At 36.1% G+C, this 12,814-nt stretch overlaps 1 protein-coding gene across 2 annotated transcripts in view; it reads left to right on the top strand.

The window, feature by feature from the left end:
- Positions 1–1,291: 1,291 nt before the first annotated feature.
- LTN1 (listerin E3 ubiquitin protein ligase 1) overlaps positions 1,292–12,814 on the top strand; it is a 30,917-nt gene continuing 19,394 nt past the window's right edge. For both annotated transcript variants that reach the window (XM_009327801.1, XM_009327800.1), the window contains exons 1-11: positions 1,292–1,489; positions 1,824–1,922; positions 3,083–3,313; positions 4,093–4,145; positions 4,588–4,768; positions 5,456–5,629; positions 6,700–6,890; positions 8,154–8,301; positions 8,653–9,438; positions 9,950–9,991; positions 11,021–11,213. In XM_009327801.1, the coding sequence (XP_009326076.1) occupies positions 1,442–1,489; positions 1,824–1,922; positions 3,083–3,313; positions 4,093–4,145; positions 4,588–4,768; positions 5,456–5,629; positions 6,700–6,890; positions 8,154–8,301; positions 8,653–9,438; positions 9,950–9,991; positions 11,021–11,213 (2,146 nt within the window). In that variant the 5' untranslated portion in view covers positions 1,292–1,441. The remainder of the gene's footprint in view (positions 1,490–1,823; positions 1,923–3,082; positions 3,314–4,092; positions 4,146–4,587; positions 4,769–5,455; positions 5,630–6,699; positions 6,891–8,153; positions 8,302–8,652; positions 9,439–9,949; positions 9,992–11,020; positions 11,214–12,814) is intronic.

Below are 12,814 nucleotides of genomic sequence, written 5' to 3'. Positions count from 1 at the left end.
CCTGGTGCGAGGCGCTGGTCCCGGGGCCGCCGCCGGGCTTCAGGGGCGACTCTCGGCCTGGGCCCGTGCTTTAGGGGAGTGTGACTGCAACTGCCTGTGGCGTCTGTACATGTTTTCCAGAGAAGGGCAAGGGTAGGGGGGCGTAACTGCAAAATCGCCGGGGGTGTAAGTTCAGCAAGGTACCGGTGGGTACATTTTGTGTATTTTTCTGTGGAGAGTCTTCGAGTACAGCTGTTGTGGTGTCTCCGTCTTGCCACCGGGCCCGAAGTGGTGTGACATCTGTCATGTGTGGCACTCGGGATGGGAGATTTGTGGGTGAAGCGTTCTGTTCAGGTTATATAATTCCCACAAATCTTCCCCCTCTCGTGGGTGTAGAGAAGATGAGGGAACGCAAAGAAGCGTGTCCTTGTAGTTGAGGTTTCACATGCAGAAAAAATGACTTAATCGGTAGATATAGTAGTCAGGTAAAATGTGGCTTACGTACCTCAAGAAAATCAGAAAAGTATGATGAGCTTCAGCAAATTGTCGTTACTTAAAAAAAAAAACAAAAACAACTCATAAATCTGCAACTGTCGTTAGGAAATAAAAGGTAGTTGGACTACAAGGTGCCACAGAGAACATTAAAGCACCAGTTGGTTTTCAGCCAGTCATTCAAAAGAGTGTGGTTGACATAAACACGAGCCACTGATAAGATGAGCGAGGCATTGACTTAACTGAGGCAAACTAGAAGAGGTGCTGAACTCCAAAACACTCACTGTAATACTAATGGGATAGCATTACACTTTTGCTCCATTCCTCTAAATCCTTCTTGTCCCCTTTGTTGCTGGTAGCACCCTTTGTTTTGTGTGTGTTCTCATGTTTCCCAACGATATGAGGAGCATTCCTTGGGAGCTGTATTGGTCCATATGCAATAACATGAGAAGAACTAGTAAAAAACAGAAGCAGTGAAGGAGTGTAAATGGCTTCTTAATGAATTGTTCACTTACAGAAGGACTTTTCTGTTATACATTTTTGTATGTGTCTAAAAGCAATATAATTTTCTACAAGTATTCGTGGATCAAAATCATGATGAGAGAAGGGAATGCTGGTTCTAAAGAGAAGAATAATTTTCTAGGTCAAACGTCTATGTTTAAAGCATAGGTGGCCTTTTTTCGTGAGACTTTGTTTTAAATAGAAGGTTAATTATACAGTATAAATAGGATCATTATTTCAAATGTATGATGTGTGCAAAATAAAACAAAATTACCGAAATAGATAACTGACTTCTGTCCCTGTTTTTTGTCAGCCTTCTAGCAGTGGCCGAGCTGCAGAGCTCCTTGCCAAAGAACGTGGAACAGTGCCTGGGTTTATTGGCTTTGGAACATCTCAGAGTGATCTAGGATATGTTCCTGCAGTTCAAGGAGCAGAGGAAATAGACAGCCTTGTGGATGCTGATTTTCGAATGGTGTTGCGAAAACTTTCTAAAAGGGATATCACAACAAAATTAAAAGTAGGTGTATCCTTTGTCCCCCATATTTTTTTTTTATTGGAAAACAATACATTTTTCTTAAGGATGGGAGAGGAATATGTCAAGGTAGCTAATACTAATTTCGTATTGGCAGATTTGCTAGAACTGCAATCCAGAAGGTATCTTGAAGGACTTGTAAAAAAGGTCCATCACACAATGCTGATGGAGCCTTCATAAAATTAACTCTATAGATGCTCAACTGCAAGAAATGAATTGATTTTTGAAAAAGAGAGTTGCAATGTCGGGTAGAAGCTGGTAAATTACAGAACGTATCTATCTGACTTCGTAAATCATGCTCTTGGTATCTTGATTTTAGGCTATGCAAGAGTTTGGGACAATGTGCAAGGAAAGAGAAGCAGAAGTTGTTAAAGGTGTTCTTCCTTACTGGCCAAGAATTTATTGTAAAATCTCACTGGTAAGTATTAAAGTATCTAAATTAAAAACTTCTCTGGATACTTCCTGTGACAACCTCTAAGGCAGTCGTTACTGATATATCTAACTTTGTTGGAATTACTGACTCGTTCTAGGAAAAACGTGAAGTTGAAGGAAAGTAGTGTTCTTTATTGTGGAGATGTTTCAGTATTGGCAGTGGGTAGAATCTTGAACTGTTGATGCCTGGGCTGTACTTGCTGGATGGATATAGCTGTTTGTTAGACCTTTATGTTAAAAAGATGACAAAATATTTCTTCTCAAGAGAAGTTCTTTTACGTAGATTCCAGAATGGCTAAGGAGAACGTACTGTTCAGTTAACATAATTCTAAATCTTTATGAACATAATTCTAAATCTTTATGATGTAGGACTAATATCTGACCAGACTTAATATTAAAAAAACCCCACCAAAACAAACGCAAGAAGAAACCCACAAAAAACCCTTCAAACATGAAAAGACCATGCGTAGCCAGATAAACCATAATTTTCTGATATATTTAATACATCTCCAGACTATCTGGACTGGCTACTGTTGGAAACGTGATATTGGACAAAATGAATCACTATTCTGATCCGTTAGAGCAATTTCTAGTATTTCTTTCAGGAGCCAATAGCATAGAAAGTCGTGATGTTGTAAATTCATACACAAATAATGGATAATGATGCACAGTTCATGTAGGCTTATGGTCGTTTTAATCCAAAAAGTGTCTTCAAGGCTTCCTGTTTCTCTTGCTTCTTGTCTTTCTGTTAAATGTTTGTATAAAATGGAAATAGAAACTGTAGTTAGGTATATCAGGAAAAGGTTACAATTTTGAATATACAACACATCGAGAATATGATGCTGCTAAGTTAGGGCTTTCCCCTTATCTAGGGATACCAAGACTTTTCTGTCGTTGTTGCGTATTTTCAAATCTATACAGCCCAATTCATTGTGAAAATGGCTGAACTGAGAGACAGCTTTTTTTTTTTTCTCATCATTTCTGCTTTGAAGTATCCCAGCATCAAAGTGAAAATGGCTGAACTGAGAGACAGCTTTTTTTTTTTTTTTGTCATCATTTCTGCTTTGAAGTATCCCGGCATCAAAGGTACATTTCTTAAAACAATAAACCTTTCTCTTCTTTTTCCTTCTTTTTTCTCTTTAACAGGATCACGATCACCGTGTTCGAGAAGCAACTCAGCAATCTTTTGAGCAACTGGTTCTTAAAGTAAAGAAACACTTAGCTCCTTACTTAAAAAGTATCATGGGATACTGGCTGATTGCTCAGTGTGACACTTACTCCCCTGCTGCTTCTGCTGCAAAAGTAGCTTTTGAAAAAGCTTTTCCTTCAAGCAAACAACCTGAAGCCTTAGCATTCTGTAAAGATGAAATTCTTAATGTGAGTTTATACTTAACGTATTTCTTTAAGGCTTTGTGTTGAATATATGTCAACTTTTATTACAAGTTTAAAACTCATCCTGCCCCCATCTGCTCTTCGTGGTTAAATTTCTTTCTCACCTGAAACTTTGCTCCTGCTAATGTGAAGAGAAGACTGAGGCAAAGACACATCCTCTGTTTTTTTGGCTTGCGGTTAGAATGGCTGGAACCAGAGGAATGAATACGAAGTGAATTTTCTTGTATGCATTTCTATGTAGTGATGCTCCGTCATCATGTAATGTTGCTGACAGATGAATAATGATGCCGGAGTGGTTTAGCTGCAGTGGTAGAGGATTAAAGAATGCTGAGCAGTGTTTCAGAGAGCCTCTACAAGTTTAGTTCTGACCAAGGTTAATGCTTTTCTGCCAGTCGTATATGAAACTGAATTGACTGAATTTAAAAAGGTGAAAGTTTGTATTGCTGGCCCATCATATGCAAACTTAGCCATTTTGTTTTGTCTCGGTTTGGCTTCTATTTACCGGAAGCCTGTTGTCATAGGACTGCAACTTACAAAGTATTACGAAGTCTTGATTCAAACAGTACCACAGCTACTGTGTTAAGCAGGAGTCAATTAAATTATGTTCTTGTTCACTAGCATGTCTAAAATGTGTGTAAAAGACTTGACTCAGAGGTTGTGAAGTTTTATTGTAGAGCTGTTTCTGAATAATGTATAGACTATATTGTTCACATATAAATATTAGATTCTCATGTGTATGTGTGTATTTTTTTTTTTCCCCCTAGGTACTTCAAGATCACCTTCTGAAAGAAACACCCGATACACTCAGTGACCCCCAGTATGTTAGCCTGCTTTAATGTATATGGCTTAAGTCTTGGTCTGTATTGGGTTCTCTGTCCTCGGAGGTAGTGGATTTAGTTTTGTTTTGAGAGATAGAATAGTTATTTGAGTCCAGATCCCAGCAACTTTCTTTGGGACTAAAGTATAAATACTTTTGAAAGTGTTATCAATTGTCTAATTCTTCTTTCAGCTCTTTTAGGAGTCGCTTTTTTTCAACAGCTGGAAGATGAGGTGACTTGAAACTTTCTTTTTCTAACGCTTTATAATGTAATTTGGTAGCATTAGAACCTATGGAAAGTTTACATATTTACATTGCTGGCATCTGAAAAGAAGAACACAGAAAAACTGAAGACGGTTTAGTTTAGACAGTTCAGAAGAGCTTGAGAAGCCTACTGATTTATTTGTGGTTCACTTTAATTTGTTTTGTTTTGTTTTCGGAGAACTGTACCAGAGGAAGAAAGGGAAGCCAAATTTTTCCGGATTCTGACCTGTTCCTTGTTAGCTTTAAAAAAGTTGCTTAGCATGTTGCCAAAGAAAGAGATGCATTCATTGGGGGAAAAGTTAATGCCACTTCTGTCCCAAAACAAATTTTGGAAATACGGCAAACACAACATACCACAGGTGACTTTTTTATTTCTTTCTTTTTTTGGTTGGTTTTAGTTAAGGATAATACACTGAACCTAAGCAAGTGTTAATTACGTGTATTCTACAAGAATGAACTTTGTACTTCGCTGAATTATGTTTGAAACAGCCCTCAAATTTCTAGGCCTTAAATAGACAATATTGCTCTAAAATTTGCCCAATAGGCTAATTTGTTATTTCCGTGTCACCATCATCTACTTCTTGGCAATCTGCCATCATTTCGAATTCATGTAAAAGATTCAAACTGTGTCAGTTTACTGCATGTGTTCTTAGTGCTTTTGGATTTTCTTTTTTTGAAACCATTTTATTGGCCTTTGGTCTGCTAAGACAATAGTGCATAGAGTGATTAATTGATTCTGATAGTATTTTCTTAAAAAGTTTTAAGGTGTTTTTGGGAAAACATGCCTTTAGAGAAGTATATTAAAATAAAATTTTTGATAAGCATTTTATCACTAAACAAATTATTTTAAAATATTAAACAGGCTTATCAAATAATTTCTTTATTTTTCTTTAGTTTTAATAATATTTAGACCTTTGCTTATGTGATAAAATACGGGGACTGCGTGTTGTAAGTTGTGGTGACTTTAAAAGGAATGTTATAAGCTACATGTAGTGACAAAGCGTTGTCATTTGACTAAAATTTTGTTTTTCTGTGGCCTATGTCAGGTTTGCTCAGCTTTCTTTGAGCTGGCTTCTGCTTTTTGCCAGTACTTGCCTGAGCTGGTGAAAACTGAAGCACCAAGAGTTTGTCCTGCTGTTCTTCTCAGCATTGATGACAGTGATGCAGTGGTGTGTCCCGCTCTTTGGGAAGCTGTACTTTATGCTGTCGCCACTATTGAGGTAATGTCGGAAACCTAAGGGGCAGATATTTTACTCGGATTTAACTTTTCACCAAGTGCCATTGTTCTCTGGGTAGAATTAGGAAGAACAGCTTGACTGGGTTTTCTTTATGATTAATAACATGAACTTATCAATGCTACATAGTCCTTCTTCCTCCTTAGGGTTTCAGTGTAACTTTCAAATATATTGTGTCCAGTATGTCTGAAAATCAGAGTTGTTTTATAGGTTTAATTAAATTAACCTGAATCCCTGTGATTAAAAATAGTTACTAATAAGTAAAATAATACTTAAAACCTTTTTCTTGGTTAAAGATGGCTACAAAAATGACCTGCAGTGCATTTTTGGTTTGTTTGTTTCCCTTTCTAATTTAATGCTTAGTTCTATAACTTTTTTTTTTTTTTTTAAATTTTAAGTGAAGTACCAGCTTTGAATTTGTTAGCTGGATAAGTGGTGTTGCCATAGGCTGGGATGCTTTGAGGGTTTAATGCTGCAGATCTCTTTTGTAACTGCTGGTATAAACTGTAACAATTTATGGGGAAAAAAAAAATCTTTGTTCAGCTTGCTATAAATACAGGTATTTGGAACTATGATAGATCAGATGACAGAAAACTTTGGGGGGCGGAGGGGGAGGCGCCAAGGTATTTTGTAACCATCGGAAGATTTTTGAGGGGAGTTTTGAGGTTAGTGATGCTTCTAAAGTTAGGATTTTGAAATCATTGCTTATTCTTGATAATAAGAACTCAGAATTAAATGAAAGACCAGTTACAATAATGATTTTTATGAAGCATCCTTAAAGCATTATTAAAGAGAAGCCTTTAATTGCAGTTTGCTAACAAGAAAGGTCTGTTGATTTTAAACAATACAGAAACAGTTTTATCACGTTAACTTCTTAAATTCACAAGCTGAAATAGGGAGAAAGTGATTTTTAAAAACATTGGCAAGTGAATTTAAATTTTACGGTAGCTTGTTTCAGCTACAACATAGGGAGGTAGATTAAATGTCTAGCGTGGGAGTTCTTCCAAGGCAACATATTCTCATTTAATTGACAATAAGTGTATTGCTTTCTGTAGGACTGCTGGAGCCATGTAAATGCCAAAAAGGGAGTTCTACCAAAGCTGTGGACAGTGCTTCGAGAAGGTGGACGAGGACTAGCTACCGTTATATACCCAAATCTCTTGCCGTTCATTAGCAAGATACCTCCTGGCATTGCAGAACCAAAGCTGGAGTATTTCAGAACTTTTTTCAGCTCTATAATTCAAGGGTATGAACCACAAATTTATGTATTTATTTTTTTGAAACCAGTCTCTTTTACATTTGGAAATAGGAGAACTAGTCTTCTTTAAGCATTTAAAGACGAGTAACATTTCATTTGGCTTGAGGCTATTTAAATATGCATTAATTGTTTATTTGGGAAAAGACGGTTTTCACTGTGATATTTGAAAATCATATTTTTAAAATACTACTAAATATCCAAAACTAGAGTCAGTCCTCTGTGGCTGTCCCTGTCTTCTTAAACCTTCAGCCCTCTCTTCGATTTTTATTACGTCTTCCTTACCTAAAGCATTCTTATCTTTCCTTGTCAAAGCTTTGAGTTTATTCAATTATAAGTTTTAAAATGGGAAATTAATTTAAAATTAAAAGTGGCTTTGAAGATAGCAGGCTCTTTTCACCAGTGTGTAATTATTACAGAGGTTATTGGGGATTAGCATTGTGATTGCGAAATTTCCTTTGTGCAGGAACTTTAATTCTTGTGATACTGATTTTTAAAGGATTGAAACTGCGATCATTTTTTGCCTTTACATACATCAAAACCATCTTTCTATCAAATCTAATTTAAATAGACACACGTGCATTGTGTACTCAAAAGCATGTATAAGTTATTTCATGAAAGACTAAAATGTAACTTATTTAAACAAAAATCAGTTCTCAATTGATGTTGGCGTGGCCATTAGCAGAGCTCTTGGAGAAGAGAGTGTATAGCATTTTATTACAAGTAGTGAAATGGTTGTAATATTTGCATGGTAATTTGCGTGGCCTAATTTTCATTAAAAAGCAAACAAATCACAGTTGTTCAGACTCAGACTGGCTATGATGAAACTGTCTTTTGGTGGCTTTTTGTTTCAGTTTTTTTTCTTTTTTCTGTAATGACACCTTCTAAACCTCTGTGGTGTGTGCAGAAAATTGCAAAGGAGTTTTGGCAAACAGCCGAAACAGTAGACAGTATGCGTGACTGGTTATGTTTCCTCTGTAGATATTTTTTTATGAATGCTAAAACTAGATGAATGAGTTATTTTAATATGTGTTATATTAAATGCCTGGGTTTATTGTTTTGACTCTTTAAATATGTCCTATTGAATTCGTTTTGATCTGATTCCTATCAATGATTCTGTGACTCTATATTCTCATATTGGTGTTGTCTGGATAAGAACAACATAACCAAGGCTACATTCATTACGTATATACTGGGTTTCTTAGAAGCATAGATGACTGAGCGTGCCCTCCCTCCGATGTTGCCTTTCAATAGGTTGTCAAGTGAACGAGCGATAGCCAGCCCTTCAGAAAGTTCAGCAATTATAACTGCATTTATGGAATGTCTGCGCTTTGCCATATTACAGAAAATAGATGAAGAAGATGACCAAAGACAAATTCATCAAATGCTTATACATGACCAGGTATTTATTAGAAATACTTAATATTGTTGTGTGTACATTTAATAATTCAAAGTTAAAGAAAAATGTAAATTTCTGTAAGGATTTACTTCTCTGTTGAAAGTTTCACTATATTTTATGGAAAAAGTAATCTTACTGAATTTAGTCAATTTTTTCCTTCCTGTAAAATCATCCCTTTTACTGTGCAGTTTAAATAATGTTTAAAAAAAAAAAAAAAATCCCACCCTGTATATTTTTATTAAGTGTTCAAGCATGAGTAATTCTGATGTTTTCGGAACTACTTCTGGAATTATAAAGAATAAAATGATCATCTAGTTGGATCACTGTTCTTCAATAATTTTTTTGTCTTTATAGCTAATTCCTCTTACCAATGCTGTACTGAAGGAGCCCAGGTTACAAAATGGACCGTTATTTTATCAAATAGCAGAAATGCTGAGCTCCTGGGAAGCTAAAGCAGAACTCTCCAATGATGATGGCAGAGGTGAAGTTTTCCAGAAACTGTTGTCAAATTTTTGGGACTGTCTTTTAAAAATGTGTGTACTTCATGTTGATACATTGGATGCTGATGAGAAATCATTGTTCGCCATATCTGGTATGCTAGAAATTCTTCAGAATCCAAAGAGTACTACAAAACCAAACAACAGAAAATCTCTAAAAATCAGATTTACAGATGAGGATGAATCTGAAAGAAACACAGAGAATGGAAAGCCCTTGGAAGTGAGAAATAGCGACTCTGAAACACAGGCTGACTTGCAGCACAGTTCGCTTCTAAGGAAAGAACCTTTAGAGAATTTAGTCTGCAGCCTTGCTGAACTGAGTGTTGTGTATGTCAATGAACAGAAGTCAGAACAGCATTTGAAATTTCTCTCTGCCCTGCTCAACTCTTTTTCTTCAAACAGAATTTTTCAAGTACTTTTAGAGCAGGGAAACGATGCAAGCTCTGCTCAGGCTGAATCCCAAAACGAAGTTAAACCTCATCATGAAAGTCCATCTGTACAATTTCTGTATGTGAATTTAATAGCCTGGCTGAAAGAAGACTGGAGGAAAGACACTCATTTCCTGGTCGATACTTTGTACAGTGTGCTTAATTGTTGCAACAGTAATGACGAAAGGAAAATAATTCTTGATGATTTAACAAAGGTATGACTCTTGTACATTTTGTTATCAGTTTTTTATCAAAGTGAGTGCTCTTTTTGTGGGCTGTGGTTGGTTAATCATTTTATTTTGGGGCTGTGGGATGGAAGATATTCTACATGAACTTGGATAAGTTCAGTGTAAGGAAGGTAGATTTAGGAAAGATTGACATGACAGTGTTGGGGTGAAAGGTTATGACATATGTCCCTTTTTATGGTATAAATCGTTAAAAAGTAACATCAGAATTTCTCTGTTCTGGCTTCTTTATACAGTGTGGCTTTTATGCTAGTCATCAGTGGCCTTTCTTATAAATACAGTCCCTTGCTGATCGGTGTGGTAGAGAAAGACTTGGAAGCCCAAAATAATATAATCAATAATGTTGTTACTGAAACTTAGCAACTTGTGCTTATCCCCTGCAGAAAATAAAGTTGTAAAACAAGCAGTTAAAAAGGTATTAAATGCTTTCTATTCAGCAAAGAATTTGTTAAATATTGTGGAATTTTGTTTTTCTTTTCAGATGGATCTGAAATGGATTATTTTTCTCCAGATAATTGAAAAGGTACCTCTTAAGACTTTTTTGTTCTTGTTTTGCATAGTTTTGAATATTTCCCTGCTGTTAGCCTTGAGAGTTACGTGTGTTTGAATGACCTTTTTTTTTTTATTTTATTTATTTAAGTAGTGATAATTTCCATAGTTTGAAAATGTTGTAGTAATAGTTTCAGTGTTGTTTAAACTGCATTTAAATCTGGGGACAGTCTTAGAAATGAAATGATGATACCAAAACAAAATTATCCCTTCTATTTTTTCGGTCAGTTTGCTCTTTGAGCCAGGGGGATTCCTGATTTGTTTCTGGTCATCCCCTCTAAGCTAGAGAGGATGGAGTTGAGTATTAGACCAATAATTTAAATGATTATTTGTATCATCACCCTTACATCGTGCTTACAAAGAAAAGATAGTATGCCATTTTTTCACATGGGATATTGAGAGACTGATATTTAAGTGATTGCCTGGGATAAAATATGAAGTGTATGACAAATTTTTGAACAAGAACTGATAGCACTTGATTTACAATCCAGTGCATTGACCACAGTATCTTTCCTCACAGATACTGTGATTTTTAGGAGTCCTCAGTTTTTATGATTTTGTAACTTACAGTGGCTTATCACCAAAATAATGTTTTTCTGATTTGTGACCTTCCATTTCTTTTTAGAGAAATTCAGGTGCTGTAAATAGATTTTATGTTGTAAATAGATTTTATTTCAGCCAACCTGCTCATCCAAAAGTTATCTGACTCCAATGTAGGCATTCCCTGGCCTCTATAGTTGGAGAAAAGGAAAAAGAAGAGCTTTCAGAAGGTGACTTACTTCACTCTAAAGTAGAGGTCTGACCTAACCATAAGTTGCTGTTTCTGACCAAAAAGAAAGTTGGGGGGATTATTGCAGATGTAAACACCTAGGGACTTACTGTTTATGACAGATGATATGATTCCCACTCTGTGTGCAGGTTTGACATGCTAATCTTATGCTTAATTAGTAATAAAAGTTAATTACTCTCAAAAGATTATTAGAATTACTTTCTTGTGATTCAGGCATGCTTAAGCACAACAAAACTTTCCTTAGTCTCTGACTGGCTGAAAGGAGATACACTTGGAGAAAGACTTGTAATGCTGGCAGATGATCTGTGTCACCTGGGTTTAAAACCTATAGCAGCCTCATCAGAATCATCCTCTTCAGAAAGGTGGACCCTCCTGAGCTTAGTGTTGTCTCAACACATTAAAAATGGTAAGCATATTTATTCCTTGGAGTTTGTGAAGTGTAAATACCGTACTTATGCTTTGTAGAAGGTTGAAAGGAATTTGAGATCTTCCAGAATACTTAATTTGTAACATCTAGGCTTTCTTCTGGTTTTGTTTGTTTGTTTGTTTTGGGGGGGGTGGGGTGTTTGGCTTTTTTTTTCACCTGAGCCAATTAACCATGTCCAGTTTAATTTCATAAACACTAACTTGCAGCAGCGACATTGCAATTTTTTTGGTCTGTGTTGATAAACAGAAGACAGTGTTTAAAGAACAGATTCAGATTTCCGAGTCTGAAAAACTTGAGGAAAATTTAAGTAATTTTGATTTATTAGCTGATGTACTGTAAAATAATATTAATCTTTAAACCATACCATCTGAAATTTACCTTTAAAACTAGAATATCAAAAATCAATGGTTATGGACTCATGCATGCATTGGTAGTACCTTGTTACAGGACCTATGAATTGCTTTGAGACATTTTCAGTTAGATTCATGTATTTTAAAAACTGTGTGTGTGTACTTACGCTGTATATGTAATCTATTTTTTATTGATAACATCCTATTTAATTTCTTCCTTGCATTTTGCGGTATGTGTGATACAGACTTCTGGTGGAGTTCAATTTTCTTGATGTTTCCCGTGTAAACTTGTCATCTGTGTTTTGTCAAACTCAGCATTTGCTTTGATCCCTGAGGTAACATACTTCAGTTTATCTGAATGCTGGGCACATTTGTGGTGCTTTCAAGTTTCAAAGATGCACACAACAAGTTGACTGCAGTGGATGTTCATAGATAGTGCATCCTGAAAGTGTTGTAAGATTGTTAATTTCTGTTACTGGAACTTTTGATGTAGAGGAGCATGAGGAAAACCTCTTTCCTCTCAGAGAGTGTTCAACAAACTTGCTCGCTTGTGAGTCAGTGGTGTCCTAGGGCTGACTGTCCAGTGACTTCACTTTTTGACTGTAGAGCTGTAGGTATTGCTGAGCTCAGGTATTCGTTTTGTGCTGGGTGCTGTGTCACCTGTTTTTAATGCTTGTTGGATGAAGTCTAAGAGACCTTCAGTTCTTCTTGACTTAGTGATTTAGGCCAAAATAGAGTATGTGGACTTTCAAAAGGATTTTTGATGAGATCTCTCATCTAAGTTTCTCAAGGTAAACTGTCATGCGGTAAATGGAAGGGCCTTTCATGGATCAGTAACCTATCAGATGATAGGATTTAAAGGGAAAAAAGGGTAAGTACTGAAAGGATGATAATTGTTTCTGTATTCAGAGTAATCGAAACTGAAACTTCAGGCAGCTGTAGCAGTGTGTTGTGATACTGAATGATAAACTGATATAATTACAAATGAATTTCAAAAGCAATAAATATCAAAAGTATACATGGGAAGAACACAGTTGTAACTGTATGTATTCAATGGTAGGCCCCGAGCTGTTAAAACTCAGAAAAGAGATCTTCAGTCATTGTGATGGTTCTCTGTAAGTGGCAGGTTAGTGCTCAGCAATAAAGAAGGAATACGGGTTATTAGGAGCTGCTGTGAAGAGAACTGAGGACAAGTGAAAATTATTATAGCATTGGTGTGTCAATATCTTC

This window comes from Pygoscelis adeliae, unplaced genomic scaffold (genome assembly GCF_000699105.1).
Source record: "Pygoscelis adeliae isolate BGI_AS28 unplaced genomic scaffold, ASM69910v1 Scaffold14, whole genome shotgun sequence".
Classification (NCBI taxonomy): Eukaryota; Metazoa; Chordata; class Aves; order Sphenisciformes; family Spheniscidae; genus Pygoscelis; species Pygoscelis adeliae.
This window is presented reverse-complemented; position numbering and strand designations above follow the sequence as displayed.